Source organism: Poeciliopsis prolifica, unplaced genomic scaffold, assembly GCF_027474105.1.
Source record: "Poeciliopsis prolifica strain line A6 unplaced genomic scaffold, Auburn_PproV2 SCAFFOLD009, whole genome shotgun sequence".
In the NCBI taxonomy this organism is placed as follows: domain Eukaryota; kingdom Metazoa; phylum Chordata; class Actinopteri; order Cyprinodontiformes; family Poeciliidae; genus Poeciliopsis; species Poeciliopsis prolifica.
In genome coordinates this window covers 9,835,972-9,850,427 of record NW_026562384.1, presented here as the reverse complement: position 1 = coordinate 9,850,427, position 14,456 = coordinate 9,835,972, and the positions used below count along the sequence as shown (strand labels likewise).

Below are 14,456 nucleotides of genomic sequence, written 5' to 3'. Positions count from 1 at the left end.
GACTTCTGCATTTGGAGAGGGGATTAGCTGCTGTTTGGACGGCTTTCTAACCAAAAAGGCCTCAGAGATGTTCCACAGCTTTATGTGGGTTTAGAAGTGACTGCATGTGAGTGAATATCCATGTTTCACTCTTTCTCTGCCTGCAGTGTTACCAAATCTGAAGAATTTTACCTGATTCAGCCATTTTACAAATAGCTGAAAAAACACCAACAGCAGAGCTTGCCTCTACGTCTCCTTCCCTTTTTTTCCTGCTCTCATCATCATTTGGCAAGCAAATGTGTTGCTGAGGGTGTTATTGACTTGTGCTCCACTGGGTTTGTGGATGCAGGCATGAGGTCAGCAGGTTTGCCAGATCTGGTTAGGAGAGCTGCTGACAGGGAAAAACTCAAACTGAACTAATTATTAATAATTATATCACCCTGTTACACAGGCTAACTCTGTTTCTGAGAAGAACACCATCCGTGAGCAGTGGAGTGGAAAGGTAAATGTGCACTTCTGTGTGTGAGGCTGCCAAAAAATTCCCCTGATAGCTCTTGTCCAATCAAAACATACTTAAACTTGAGCGCCCGAGGTTGAGGGGAGTACCTGTACCAGCTGAAAGCAGATTACTCTCCAAAAATTTGAATTACTTTCACTGGCTTATCTTGAAAAAGAAGTGGTCAGCTAATACACCGTCTCCAGTCTTTGCTATGTTCCACAGCAGGATGAAAACGGCTGCGTGAGAACATGTGGACCAAAACAGTCAGCGGCATTCCTCCAGATTCACCACTAGGTGTCAGATTTCTCTCAGCGTTCTCATGTTGGATCAAATCAAACTGGAAGCTTCATCTTTAAATCCACTTATCTGGCACCAAATCAAGTGACAATTAGACCGTCTGAGAGAGCATCAATCATTACCGAGTGGAGTACATACCCTTTTAACTAATGCCTCATTAACTTATCTCTTTGTGCTATTGATTAACAGTGTTGTCTCAAGTTAATCACCAAAGGAACAGGTGCCCCTCTCAACACTTTCAGGTCTGAGAGCGTATTTAAAGTTGATTTACTCCCCAGCTTGACGCTTTGCATTGCAGGTCTCACACAGAAGCTGTTTGACACCAGGTAAGAAGCTGCACTTAACAATATCAATGAATATGATCTTTGTGTCAAGTTTGATTTACCTATATTTTTTTCCCATCTGGAGCAGTGTGAAAGAAAAGGTTTCCTTGTTTATTGCTGTTTTGGTTGCACTTAAATGTGCAGATTTTAATGCAAAAGCAAATGAGGTTTTCAAATGATTTCACTCACTAAGGGAAACATTTACTCAAAACCAATCTGGGCCTACGTCAAAATTTAATTGAAGTTGTAAATAATAACTTATTGTGCCATCAAACATTTGGAATAATTAGCAATAAGTTCTTTATCATCAAGGAGGAATTAAGGCCCATTGGAGCATGCATTGATGGCCTATTTAAGGCAATGACACAACATCTTTGAATTTTAGTTAAGAGTTAGACATGACAACTAGTTCCTTTTTGAAACCATTCAAAGGTGATTTTGCAGGGGTGCTTTTAATCATTGTCTTGCAGAATAATCCAAGTGTGCTTGAACTCGGGGTCAGTGAGTGATGACCAGACATTCTTCTTCAGGACTTTCTGGTTCACAGCAAGATATGTGGTTGTCCAAGGTCCAGAAGAGGCAAAGTAGTGATACAGTGTTCGTACAATGCTTTGTGTTGCTGGCTTATCTTGAAAGTTTTACAACTCATGTCCCATCAGTTCAGATCAGACATACATTGATAAGTTTTATAGCAATACTCGCATGGACCTAAAACTTGATTATGTGTCTTTCAACAACCAAATCTGTAGCATTCCTGCTGCAGGAAGACTTTTGAAATTTCATTGCTTTTCTCTGACCAGATTGAAAAGAAAAACTTGCCAACAGATGAAAAAGATTGATCGGCCAGACAACCAGCAACACTCAGATAGCATTCAGTGTGCATTTACCAACACTAAATATGACCAGAGACTGAGCAGCTTCACCCTCTCCCACATATTGATAAACATGTACAGATGCTAACAAGGCCTCTCCACCCATTAAGAACTGCTGGAAGATGTCGCATACAATGCTAATGATGCAGTGACTGTAATTACTGTGATTTTGCCTGCTGTGATTACTTCCATCCTCTGCTTTTAAGGGACACGTTTTTTTTTTTCTTTTTCTGCCTTGAAGGCTCTAAAATACAGCTGATGTGCAGAAAGGGAAAAGGAGGCACTCTATGCTTAAAATAGGAAATTCTTTAAAGGCAGTCGTAGCTCTTTGAGAGGTGAAGGGTGCCTTTGAGAAAGTAGAAATAGGGGAGAAGTTACACTGATACCAATGTTTTCTCACTGATTCTGAAAACGCTTTCGTTTGCCAGGAGGTGTGGCATTCAATCTGACCTCAAATCAAGAAAAGGTGCCACTTAGAAACAATGTGGGAGGCTTTTGTTCTTTTGTAATTGCTTGTCTGCTGCCGGTCTCAGCGCCTCTGTGAGAGATGGGCTCATATACAAGGAATGCTGGTCTCCACTGATTTCTTTTTACTGCTGCAGGTGGCTGACAAACACATTCGCTCTCATCTGTTTCCTCTACACTGGTGCCATCCTGTGACTTTAATTACTTGAGCATCTTTACACAGGCTCAGAGTGCCACATGTTTTCTCCCTCCTCAGCTGCAGAGCCCTGTGGACGGGACACAGGTCTCACTTACTGTGGAAACATTCAGCCTTTTACAGTTTTACATGCACTCGTCATGGACAAGAAGGCCATAATACACTTTCGTGGTGGAAGGAATTTTTTGGCTTTAGTTATTTATCAGATTTATTTTTATGACTGCAAAAAGTGTCATCAAGATACAAATTACTTTCTGTATGTTTAATTTTGACCATGTCTGGATTGAAAGGGAAAAGACAATGGTATAAATTAAAATCTATGTACCCAATTATTGTTCTCAAAAATCACTTGAAATGCAATTTGTTTACTTTCCTTCAGAGAAAAAAGGAATGGTTCTAATAAAAAAAGAAAAGCTCTACATTCAAGACAACATCCATGTTCATAGTGTTTGTGTATGTGATTCTGATTGGTAGGTATTTTGAAAAGCTTTAATGTCACCACTAGGAACCTAAATATGAACCCTGTGTTCTCTCAGGCTGGAAGATGCATGTGGTTCAGATTTCCTCCCAGCCCAAACTCTCACTGGAGGAGGACAGGGAGTCTGGCATCGGATCCACTCTTGACCTCACTGGCAGCTCTGAGTGCTACAATGAATGTCCCAATCGTCTCCCGACTGTACTGTCAATAAATACAGGCAGTGTACACACAAAAAAAGGTATAGGGATCAAGAGGAGATGAACACTTTCATCTCTTGGTGAGGCAGCTGGCTTGATTTCCTTAGAAAGGCGGATTCTTGTAGATAAGAAACATGCACAAGAAAGAGGCAAAATGCCAATGGGACTTTCTGGCTCCCCAGTAACTCAGCAGGTGCTTCCCTGTGCATGTTGTACATGTGAAAGCTTTGTTCTCATACAAGTACGACATTTTTTATATTCAGAAGCCAGATTTCACAAGAAAAGGAGACATGCTAGCTTGAAACTTGCTGTTTTCTGCTTTTTCTTATGGGGAAAATAGGTCAGTCTTAAGCTATTTATGCCGTGATGCAAGACTAAACCTTTCCCTTGGTCTTTGTTTCCAACAGAAAACTCTCTGCACACCACAGCTGTGAGTCCAGGCCAGATCAAGCAGCGTCTTATCAATCTATCGAAGATCCCTCTCCTTTTCATCCTCCTCTTTCTCTTCATTTGCTCGTTGGACACGCTGAGCTCTGCCTTCCAGTTAGCAGGAGGTAAGTATAACCCTCACTGCAGGCTGACTTTGACTCACCGAGCTGATGTGTGACAAAAGAGTGACTCAGTGAGGGACAATTCACCGTCCCACTGTATCATACTGCCAAGCCATCATCTCTTGAAGGAGAGGAAATAAGCAGTGTGAATGTTGTCATTCCTCAGAGTAATCAATTTTGTGTTTTGTCTATGTTTGTATTTTTCCCTCTGTGTGTGTGGGTGGGATATTGGACCAGGTAAAGTGGCAGGGGACATTTTCCAGGACAATGTTGTGCTGTCCAACCCAGTGGCAGGACTGGTGGTGGGGATCCTGGTCACCGTCCTCGTTCAGAGTTCATCCACCTCCACCTCCATTGTTGTCAGTCTGGTGGCCTCAGGATGTGAGTAGGCGCATGAAAACCTGTGTAAATGTTTGCGTGTCGGAAGATGAGCTGATTTAAACCGTAAGTGAGATTTTGAAATGGAAGGAACAGAGAAAGATAACCAGCCTGGAATATATTTTGCGTGTTTACTGCATTGTGTACTTATCTCCAGGCAAATACTTTGCATGCATACATATTTTAATGAATGGACCAATATTCAGACAGCAAAGAACCCTGGGAATTGGAAACTCCCTTTATACATTTTTAACAACGGAGCTTCTCAGAAATTGGCTTCGAAACCCAACTGACTGCAGGCGACACAGCATTATGTTGTTTGATTTGCTATTGGTATAGATAATAGAATCTAGATTAATTCCGCGAAATCAGCTGGGATTAAAATATGTATGAGGTACAAGAGGTAAATTAGATTCTGTGCACATTTATATGAATGCAGTGGTACAAGTAAGTGTAAAGCAGATGCAGAGCCAATTATATTTTCTATCTTGAAAAATGAACTAGCAGGTAAATCTCTATTTATGAACATTATTAGCACCTTTATTAAGCTTTGATTAGCTTTGACCAAATTAGTGTTGTCTGAATTTAAGCTATGTGAGTGTAAAGGTATTGACTGTGTACCTGTCAATACAAATGTATGTTTATGTACCTTGGTTCACATCCAGTAACCTCATACAGAGAAAAAAACAATCACTATTTTGTGTATTAAAACTCAGAGAAAAAAATAAGGTGTAAACACATGTCCATGTAACATTTATAATTAACGTGTTTTTCTTGTAAGTTTGGACATAATGCATATTTAAAATGAATTCTAGCAGTGCTGAGGAAGCAATGTAAATAAACAATAAAAAACAAACTGAATGGATTCTTTTAAAAATCTCGAAAATCGTCTGTGATAATTCATGAGGTTTACCTTTTTAAAACCTCAGATATTTAGTTTGGTGTTTTCTTGACTATTGAAGCGAAAGTGGATAGCATGATAAGAGGGGTTTAAAGATGTCTCCAAAGGACTTGAAATCGGTCATTCCTCTGTTTAGAAAATAGTTCACCGCTGTCAAAACACACGGGCTTGGCTGTCAAAGCAAATCTGCTCTGAAAGAAAACGGCCAAATACTAAAAGTCTCCAAAATCCATAAAATGTCAGAACAGGACCTCCAGCAGGATCTCTGCTGTGGAACATAGTAGCTGGAAGTGCACTCCTGTATGCAAACAACGATGCAACAGAAGACAAGTGGGAGGAAGAAAATTCTGCTCTATCTGAAAAACACGAAGACCAGGTGAAAGTTTGTCAGGGAGAACAAAGATAAAGACCAAGGATGTCAGAACTTTTTTGAAGGATGTTATCTGGAGTGTGTGAAAACCAAAATTAACGCAGAACATCTTCCTGAACACACCATTTCAGCTGTCATGCTGACCATGCTGAACGTAAACCTGTTGGAGGTTACAAATGACCAGGGTGTAGATTTGCCTTGCAGCCGGAGTGATTTGCATCAGGGAATATTCATGACTATTCAGGCCTAGTTAAAGTTCAGACCTAAATCAATTTAAAAATCTGAAAATTGTTGCTCACTGTTATCTCCAACCACTTTGGAGACGACAAACCACTTTGAGTAGTATATAAAGAAAACTTTTGATGTAAATATAGCAAAAGTATTGCATCAATACTGCGTGCCTTAATTTTATTATTCAAAGCCTTTGAAAAAAGTACTAAATTTATAGTTTTTCTCCTGCATCATAAAAATATGCTATTTCTGTTGGTCTGCCAGTCCCCAAATGATATGTTGCTTGTGGTTACAAGGTGAGAATATGTGAAAAAGTGGCTCTGCATGATGTCAAGTCACACTATGCCAACTGTGAGTTTTCTCTCTTTCATTCAGTCCAGGGATTCTTGCTCTCAGGCTCCACATTCAGCCTGTAAAAATCAGTGACATCATGCTACAGAAGTTGTCTCTCTGCCCCTTTTAAAAGATAACATAAATAAATAAAATAAGATTGCTGATAATTACCAAACTTGGAGGAAGGTAAGGATGTTTGCCTGCATGATGTATGTCCTCTCTGTTCTCCCCATTAAAGATGCCCTCCACGTTAACCTCTCCCGTAAAGCTGCCTCCTTTCATTTGGAAATCACAACCATCTCTCATCACCATTAAAGGAATGGGTCATATGTTGCAATTATTGCTGCCGCAAATGGTTTTCTTGATAACTTGGACGTTTCACGGCAAAACAGCTCCTTTTGTATGTGTGAGGTGCCGCATCGTAATGACCTTGATGCAGCTTGTGAAGAAACCTCTGTTCTGTCTCTCCTCTCTCGCAGTGTTGAAAGTGAAGTTGGCCGTTCCAGTCATCATGGGCACAAATATCGGCACCTCTGTCACGAACACCATCGTAGCCATGATGCAGGCCGCAGAAAGAAACGAGTTTCAACGGTGAGTGAGCAAACGTAGTGAGTCAAAGAATGAAGGAAACACAGGAGCAGAGTAGAGGGAAATGAAAGAGACAAGTAATGATTATATATGTGGGGGGGAAAAAGAGGAAAACAAGCCGGATGAAAGCAGAGGAAGCACTGGCAGCTGCTTGCTGCTTTATAATCTCTGTATCAGTGTGAAAGTGACAACAATGGCATGCATCCAGTCTAATTCTACCCCGGCAAAAATCTGCTATGAAATGATAACATACTGAACAGATGGCTTATTATTTTATCTGCATGATTACATAATTATTTATGCCAACATTTTGCAGTAAACAACGTCACAGTCAAAACAGACATGCTCATTATATCACTCATGTCTGGAGAACTGCAACTGTAAAAATCAGATTAACAAGCTATTGTTGAAAGTAGATGATCAGCCTGATGCTGAGTGACCTTGGTGAGCAGAGTTAATGACTGCGACCCTCGGCAGGGCCTTCGCCGGAGCAACAGTCCACGACTGCTTCAACTGGCTGTCGGTGCTGGTGCTGTTGCCCTTGGAGGTGGCGAGCGGGGTCATTACCCATCTGTCCCAGTGGCTGGTCAGTGTCTTCAGACTGCAGCCTGGGGAGGAAGCACCTGAGCTACTGAAGGTCATCACTGAGCCAGTCACCAAGCTCATTATACAGGTAAAAACCTTCGCTTGGCCGTGTTTGCAAATATCCTGTCCAATAAAACGGCTCAATAAACAGTTGGTGCCATGTCATCCTTCATTAGTTGAATGTTGCAAAAAGTGTTGAGATATTAGAGGACAAAAGTACGGAACATCCTGATGCTCACCAATAAGCATCAGGATGTTCTTCACTCTGGGGTAGCTGCATTAAGTCACCAGAGAAATGATTGTTAATGTAATCATTCTTTGGTTATATGATTGCCATTGTTTTATCTCGCTACATCATGACGCATTACTAACCAAAGACCTTTCAACACGTCACTCATTGCCAGAAGAAAATGTGGCTTGCAGGTTTATACCAAATTTTCCATTTCAAAATGTCATATGAAATTTACCTGAGTTCTCCTCAGTTTTTCTGCAAATACATGGAATATAAAAACATAAATCCAGACTAAAGTGCTCATGCTTTATTCAAACCACCAGAGAATGGATGGTTGGACTTTATATTTATTTGCTTCAGTGAGATACAAACCCTTAGAAATACAAATAAACCCATTTGTTTATATTGACAAATGGGTCAATATAAACTCTGCCAATATATATATATATATTAATAGAGTTGGGATGATGTATATTATATGCATTGTACATTACATATACATTATCACCCCAATATTTATAATGAAAACTATTTCACCAAAAAGATGGTGATACTTATCTAGCAGACACATCAAAGTTTTCATTGACAGCAACATAAATTCAAACTGGAGTAGATGTTAAAAAGAAACATTTTTTTTTTCATTCTTTAACCTTACTGCCCTGAAATGTGCTGAAAAAATGTCTCCTTTTCCCATCAGCTGGACAAATGTGTGATCACAGGGATCGCCATGGGAAATGAGGTCATGAGGAACCGGAGCCTGGTGAAACAGTGGTGCCAGGATGACACAGTCTTGGTAATAGCTAGTTTGATACACATACACTCTGTGGTTTATTTAACGTGGCTTTCATGAAGCTCCATCTTTCTTTCTGCAGTCTGCTGCCAATAAAAGTGCTGAAGAGTGTGGTCTCGATTCTCACTTATCCTCAACACATGTCAAGTGTGGGTTTGTAGTTTTGCTGACACATTAGTATTTCTTTAAAAAATGAAATTCAGTATAATAAAACAGTTACTATGTCTCTTTGCAGGCCGACATTTGTTTGCATCTACAGAACTGTCAGACCTCACAGTGGGTCTAATTCTCCTCGCAGCCTCTCTGGCCGTCCTCTGCACATGTCTGCTGCTTCTGGTCAAACTGCTCAATTCTCTGCTTCAGGGTCAAATGGCAAAGGTCATCCATAAAGTCATTAATACAGGTGGGCTCTCTCTGCAGGCTGTCATATGTTGTTATATTCATGCTGTTATTAACAATCCTGGAAAAACACAATGACATTTTTCTAAAGATACAAGGTAGATTGGGTTTCCTATTCCAGTTTGGCTTCATTGTTGATCAATAGGCCGTGTTAACCTACAGCCAGATTTGAGAGTAATTAATCCTTTAGAAAACTCTTTATGTGGTTGTATGTTTTCGTGGATTTAATTTCTCTCGCTTTTCTCCGACCAGACCTGCCATATCCATTTGGATGGCTGGCGGGGTACATCGCCATGTTTGTAGGCGCAGGGGTTACGTTTGTCGTCCAGAGCAGCTCCGTTTTCACCTCAGCTATGACTCCTCTAGTTGGTGAGTATCGTGCATTGATTTCATGCTCTTATCAAAGTGACCTCAAATTATTGTAAATTCTTTTGTGAACTGGAACGACTTTGCATTACAAATAAAAGAAAATGCAAAGTCTACTTCAGTTCAAGAACTGAAGTCACTCTCAGTCCCCCGAGGTTACTTCTGCATAAATTTACCGGGAGTGTAAAATGATAGAAATTATGGAAACGGACGTGTGATGTGCTTAGCAACGCAGGACTCAAAGTGAACATCGACACGTCATGAATCAGAAATGAATAAATGCCACAGATACTTATTTAAAGGCTAATAATCAAAAACCCTTCGCAAGAAAACTTTTTTTTTTTTTTTGCTGCCATTATATGAAGCACAATCAAAGTTATATAATTTTATAATTTAGTGGCAGCATGGAAAATAAATTTGGAGCATGAGACAAGAAATGCAGCAAATATCCATGTGATGCAACAAAAAAGACATGAGAGAGCACCTGAGCAGGCTTTTATAGAAGGTGGGGCTGGAATATCATCGCATCTACACCAAACTCCTACTTACCTTTTAAAGAGCTGAGCAAACCGAGACCCACACCACACATTTTATATTACGTACCACTGACATAAACAATAACTTTCCCACTCACACAGCAAAAAACTGTTTTTATGAGGCTAAATCTGTCAGAAATCTATGTTTTTCACTCTTATTCTTCATGCTCCTCTGTTTTTTTCTTTTGCCCTGCTGCATATGTGCTTCTAACCCATAAGATATTAGAGCATATGATATGTTTTCATATTCCTCCCACGTAGACCTCAAAACTGGAGCTACCCAGCACCCAAGTGAAGCTGTTTTTGACTAAAATTGTTCACACTTACAACAGGGCTGGACTGGACCTAGAGTCAAGATTATTATGTCTTTTTAATCTCTATCTTTATTATTATTATTACTATTTTAAATATATATTCTTTTCCTACTCATTATTTCCTTTAAAATGCGCAAAAATTCAGTAATCATTTCAAGAACCTATACTCAGAAAACGTTTTGAGCATTTACTTCATTATGAAATTGTCTCTCCTGTAAGAAACAAAAACAACATAGCACGTGTTTGAGCTACTAAAAGATTAAATAGGTAGAACATCAACAACATAAAGGCACAGAAGTTCCTAAAGTAATTCGGATTTAAAGTATATTCTGAAACATGACAGCCCATAAACTGAGCTTTTGCTCCCAAAGCCATAGTTTCCTGTACATATATAAATTTTAACACCATGGCCTCTAAAAGGACATTTACTACAAAAGCAATAAATTGCCAACATACAGGTATATTGTATTTGATACTTATGAACTATTGAGTTCATTTTAAGGAAGAAAATTTGATTCGTAGATAAATATAAACACCTATGACTGCATACATCCACTGACGGTGATGACGGAGTCAGTGGATGTAAGAGCACCTTTCATCACAAGCCCAGTCTGTGGACGGCTGAAGGAAGCATGTAAAATTGGTGATGACTGAGTCATCAGCCTGCTACATAGTGATAAATAAGAGATCAGCATAATCCCCACATCCAACAGAGGTAATTAACTAAGCTTAAAATGAAAAGGCAAAAACAGCTTTTAATACAAAAATAGATTTCTGCTTGTCCTGCATATTGGATTTCAACTCAGGCTCCCAGTGAAATCACCTCTGACACAGAATGATGTAATAAAACCAAACTGCAAATGAAGAGCAATGAGACATCACTGACACAATTTCTGGTATATTTTTTCTTTCTTTCTGTCTTTCTACAACATATTTTATTATCCTATCTGCTAGGAATTGGTGTCATCAGTCTGGAGCGGGCCTATCCGCTCACACTGGGCTCCAACATCGGCACCACTGCCACTGCCTTACTGGCAGCTCTGGCCAGTCCTGGGAACAAAATAGTAGCTTCCATTCAGGTTTGTTTCTGTTTTATTAGAGACAACTAAACAAAACAAAAATGTTATGATGGTAGGATTTTATTTTGTATGTATGGTGTGTGAAAAGAAGCGGAAATGTCCTTGCTTTTCAACTGTTTGCCTTTATCCCACCTAGATTGCTTTGTGTCACCTCCTCTTCAACGTTTTTGGCATCCTGCTGTGGTATCCTGTTCCATTCATGCGTCTGCCCATCAGGATGGCTTGTGTTCTGGGGGAACGCACGGCCAAATACCGCTGGTTTGCCATCCTGTACCTTCTCTTGTGTTTCCTGCTCTTTCCATCCCTTGTGTTGGGCCTTTCCCTGGCTGGCTGGCAGGTGATGGCTGGAGTCGGGGGTCCTTTTTTGGGTATCACTCTCTTCATTGCAGTAGTAAACACGATGCAGGCTCACAGCCCCCGACATCTGCCCACCAGACTCCAAACCTGGGACTTCCTGCCCAAGTGGATGCATTCTCTCAAACCTCTTGACCGCTTGATTGGGAAGGCAACTGTCTGCTGCAGTTTCACTTGTGAGGCAGGTGAAGAGAGAGAGGATGAAGACCCAATCTCACCGGACACAATATCTGTCAGAACGCAAGATGAGTCCGCTTCCTGCCAGAAGAAAGAACGGCTGGCTTACAATAACCCGGTTCTGGACTGCTTGGAAGAGATCAGACCAGGTGTGCCAGTTTTTAAATTAAAAGGCTTGGAGAGGTGCAACAGCACTCCACTGTAGTTGGACTAACAACAAACCGCATTTTGTACTGTCCTTTGAAAATCTGAAATTTCTAACAAACCAGGAGAAACAAGAGAAGCTTTCTTTTTTCTGAAGTCAAACAATAGTCAGTGTGAAATGTTATCTTGCCTCAGCTTGTTTCAGCTGTGATATATTTAAAAGTGTTCAATCGATTCAAATGCAGATCACTGTGTTTAAATGTCCACTTAAGCCATAAAGCTGTCAAGAATATTAGGCTCTCCAAGCCCATTGTTTTCAATCTAAATTTAGATAAATGTGGTTCAAAGGTTGAACCACATTTAGACATGAAGAGGCATTTTTTCAACATATTAAACTGTTATTTAGACAGATACTAAAGCTGCCTTTTCTATGCTTTCTCAATATGTTGAGGAGGATTAAAGCCATCAAAATATCCATTAGTACTCACAATATGACAAACATTCATAAAATTTTTACAGATTTTATTTATTTGTTAAAGAACTGATGTGCAGTTCTTCTCACTTTCTGTAGGGGGCGACACTTACTAATAGAGGGAAGGGTGTCCTAACTTTTTCCCCTGAAGAAAACATATTTTTGTTTATATTTTGGTGAAAGAAATGAGTAAAATATGCTAATCTTTTACCTTTTAATGATAGCATTTTTTTTCAGAGATCATTTAAGATTAGACATAGAAATGTCAACATTTCTCAAAGAACTGAGAACCGAGGCACTGTCAGTTTTCATGATCAAATAAAACACAACTTTAAATGAACAATAATTTTGCAATTTGTAATTTTTTTATTAAATAGACCTGAAATGTTACAAAGATTTCTTCTAAATGAGCACACAACAGCAAAGGAACACCGTTTTTCCAAGAAGTTATAAGCCTCTAAGGATTTAATTTGAGAGGTGAGAGAGACTAGTTCAAAGAGACAGAAGTGACATCCATCAAAGGGTGATGAGGCCAGGATGCAAATTAGGGACAGCTGCAAAAAAGATCTTCATGTTCCATGCCAGTTGCTCAACTGGTAGCACTACCAAATACACATACTGGAAATTCAATTTTTATCAAACGATCTCCGGATAAAGCTTGAGAAAAACCGCCAGATGGACTCAGAAAGCAAAACAGACGCTGGAAGACGTACAGCTGAGGGCTTAAACGAATTAGCACCCGTGCCTCCGGATTTACTCACAGAGGTAAAGAAACGGAGACGTACCGCACCATTAAGTGTTGCAATGAGCAAACAAGCTGAAATAAGTGGCGTGAAACCAACTCAGTGGGGATCAGGGTACTGCAATGTATCAGTCACTGTAGTGAATGAGTCATGTCAAATGTTAAGTGTGCAAGTGTTTTTTATTATTGCAGTTAAACATCAACATATTGTAACTGACAAATATATCATTTATTTTTCTGTTTTCCTTATGCGTGAGCGATGTTCACAACTTATTTTATTCAGGAAGGTTCTGAATTGTTCTGTAATTTTTTTCCTAGTCAAGTTTTATTTACAGCAGTTCGGTTGCAAATCTGTCGAGGAAAAAAAAAAACTAGGTGCAATTGCCGTAATATGGAGCTTATGAAAGGCTGCTATGATGTAAGCAGTCTGTTAAAATTTGATCTGCATTTGAGGTTATTTCTAGGTGAATGAATTTGCACAGCTGCTAAAAGGAACTGAAGAGTATCTTCACATGAATTATGTCTGCAGCGACCTGTCTGTATGTCCTGTGTAGTCTGTGTCTTGTGTGTGCTCACTAAGTGGGTGAGTGTGCACATTTCATTTGGGAGGTGTTGCAGAATGTGTGAATTTGTGCTTTGTTCTTGTTTGCAGACTAACAATTGATCATGTGTTTCAGGAAAGTCGACAACTCTAGTTTGCAGTGACTCTTCAGCCACGAAGCTGGTCCGACTGGTCCAGTGACAAACACGAGCTGTGCAGCAAAATGTTAATGTTGACTCAAATCATTTCCCACAGACAGGTGCTGCTTTACTACTGCCGACCAAATTGTCTGTCTGAAAATTCGATGACAATGTCCAGATTTTAGGAGCCGGTTGAGTGATGCAAGAGGTTCCAACAAGAGGTTGATGAAATATTTACATTGATATGTTGAAACGTCCATCGTAAAACATTTCACAAGGAAAGAACATGCTGAACAGAGAGAAAATTTGATTTCAAAAGCATTTTTCTTTCAAAGCTAGAATACATAGATAAATAATGCAGGCAATAGTTGAAAGCAAACAATTTCTATTTAAAGCAATCTGATCATCGACATTGCACTGACTTTATGAACACCGACAAGACTATAAGATATACAAATTTTCTTCAAACATCTCTCGGATATTTCAACACTAGGAATGTAAAGAAATTGTCCTTTAAGGTATAGCACCTTGCAAAAGTATTCATACGCCTTTTTCACAATTTGTCAAAAATGCAACCACAAACGTAAATGTGTTTCCTGGGTCATGTGTTGGAGACAACACAAAAAAGTGGATAATTAATAAGTGTAGATGCCCTTCCATAAAATTTAGTGTGACCAATTGTACCTGGAAAGCAACATCCACCTTTGTGTGATGCTGAAATTTAATTTCAGCATTCGCCCACCTGATATTCGCTTGTGTGGAAATCTGAAAACTGTCTTCCTCTTCACAGTAATGCTCTTCATTGTGAGCCTGAAATTAATATTAAAAGCAATTCAGTTTGTTGTACTGTGAGCAAATGAGAAAAGGAGGAAAGTTCACGTTGTGTCGAGCGGTTTATCACTGAACAACACAGGCTTGCTGCTGTTG

At 39.6% G+C, this 14,456-nt stretch overlaps 1 protein-coding gene across 1 annotated transcript; it reads left to right on the top strand.

The window, feature by feature from the left end:
- Positions 1–1,072: 1,072 nt before the first annotated feature.
- On the top strand, positions 1,073–12,487 carry slc34a1b (solute carrier family 34 member 1b). Its single transcript, XM_055034706.1, has 12 exons — positions 1,073–1,101; positions 3,168–3,347; positions 3,714–3,860; positions 4,095–4,238; positions 6,550–6,661; positions 7,136–7,331; positions 8,173–8,268; positions 8,348–8,414; positions 8,501–8,668; positions 8,917–9,033; positions 10,835–10,959; positions 11,096–12,487. Exons 2-12 carry the CDS (start codon positions 3,176–3,178, stop codon positions 11,693–11,695), a joined length of 1,944 nt encoding a protein of 647 aa, XP_054890681.1. The 5' UTR covers positions 1,073–1,101; positions 3,168–3,175; the 3' UTR covers positions 11,696–12,487.
- The last annotated feature ends 1,969 nt before the right edge of the window (positions 12,488–14,456 follow it).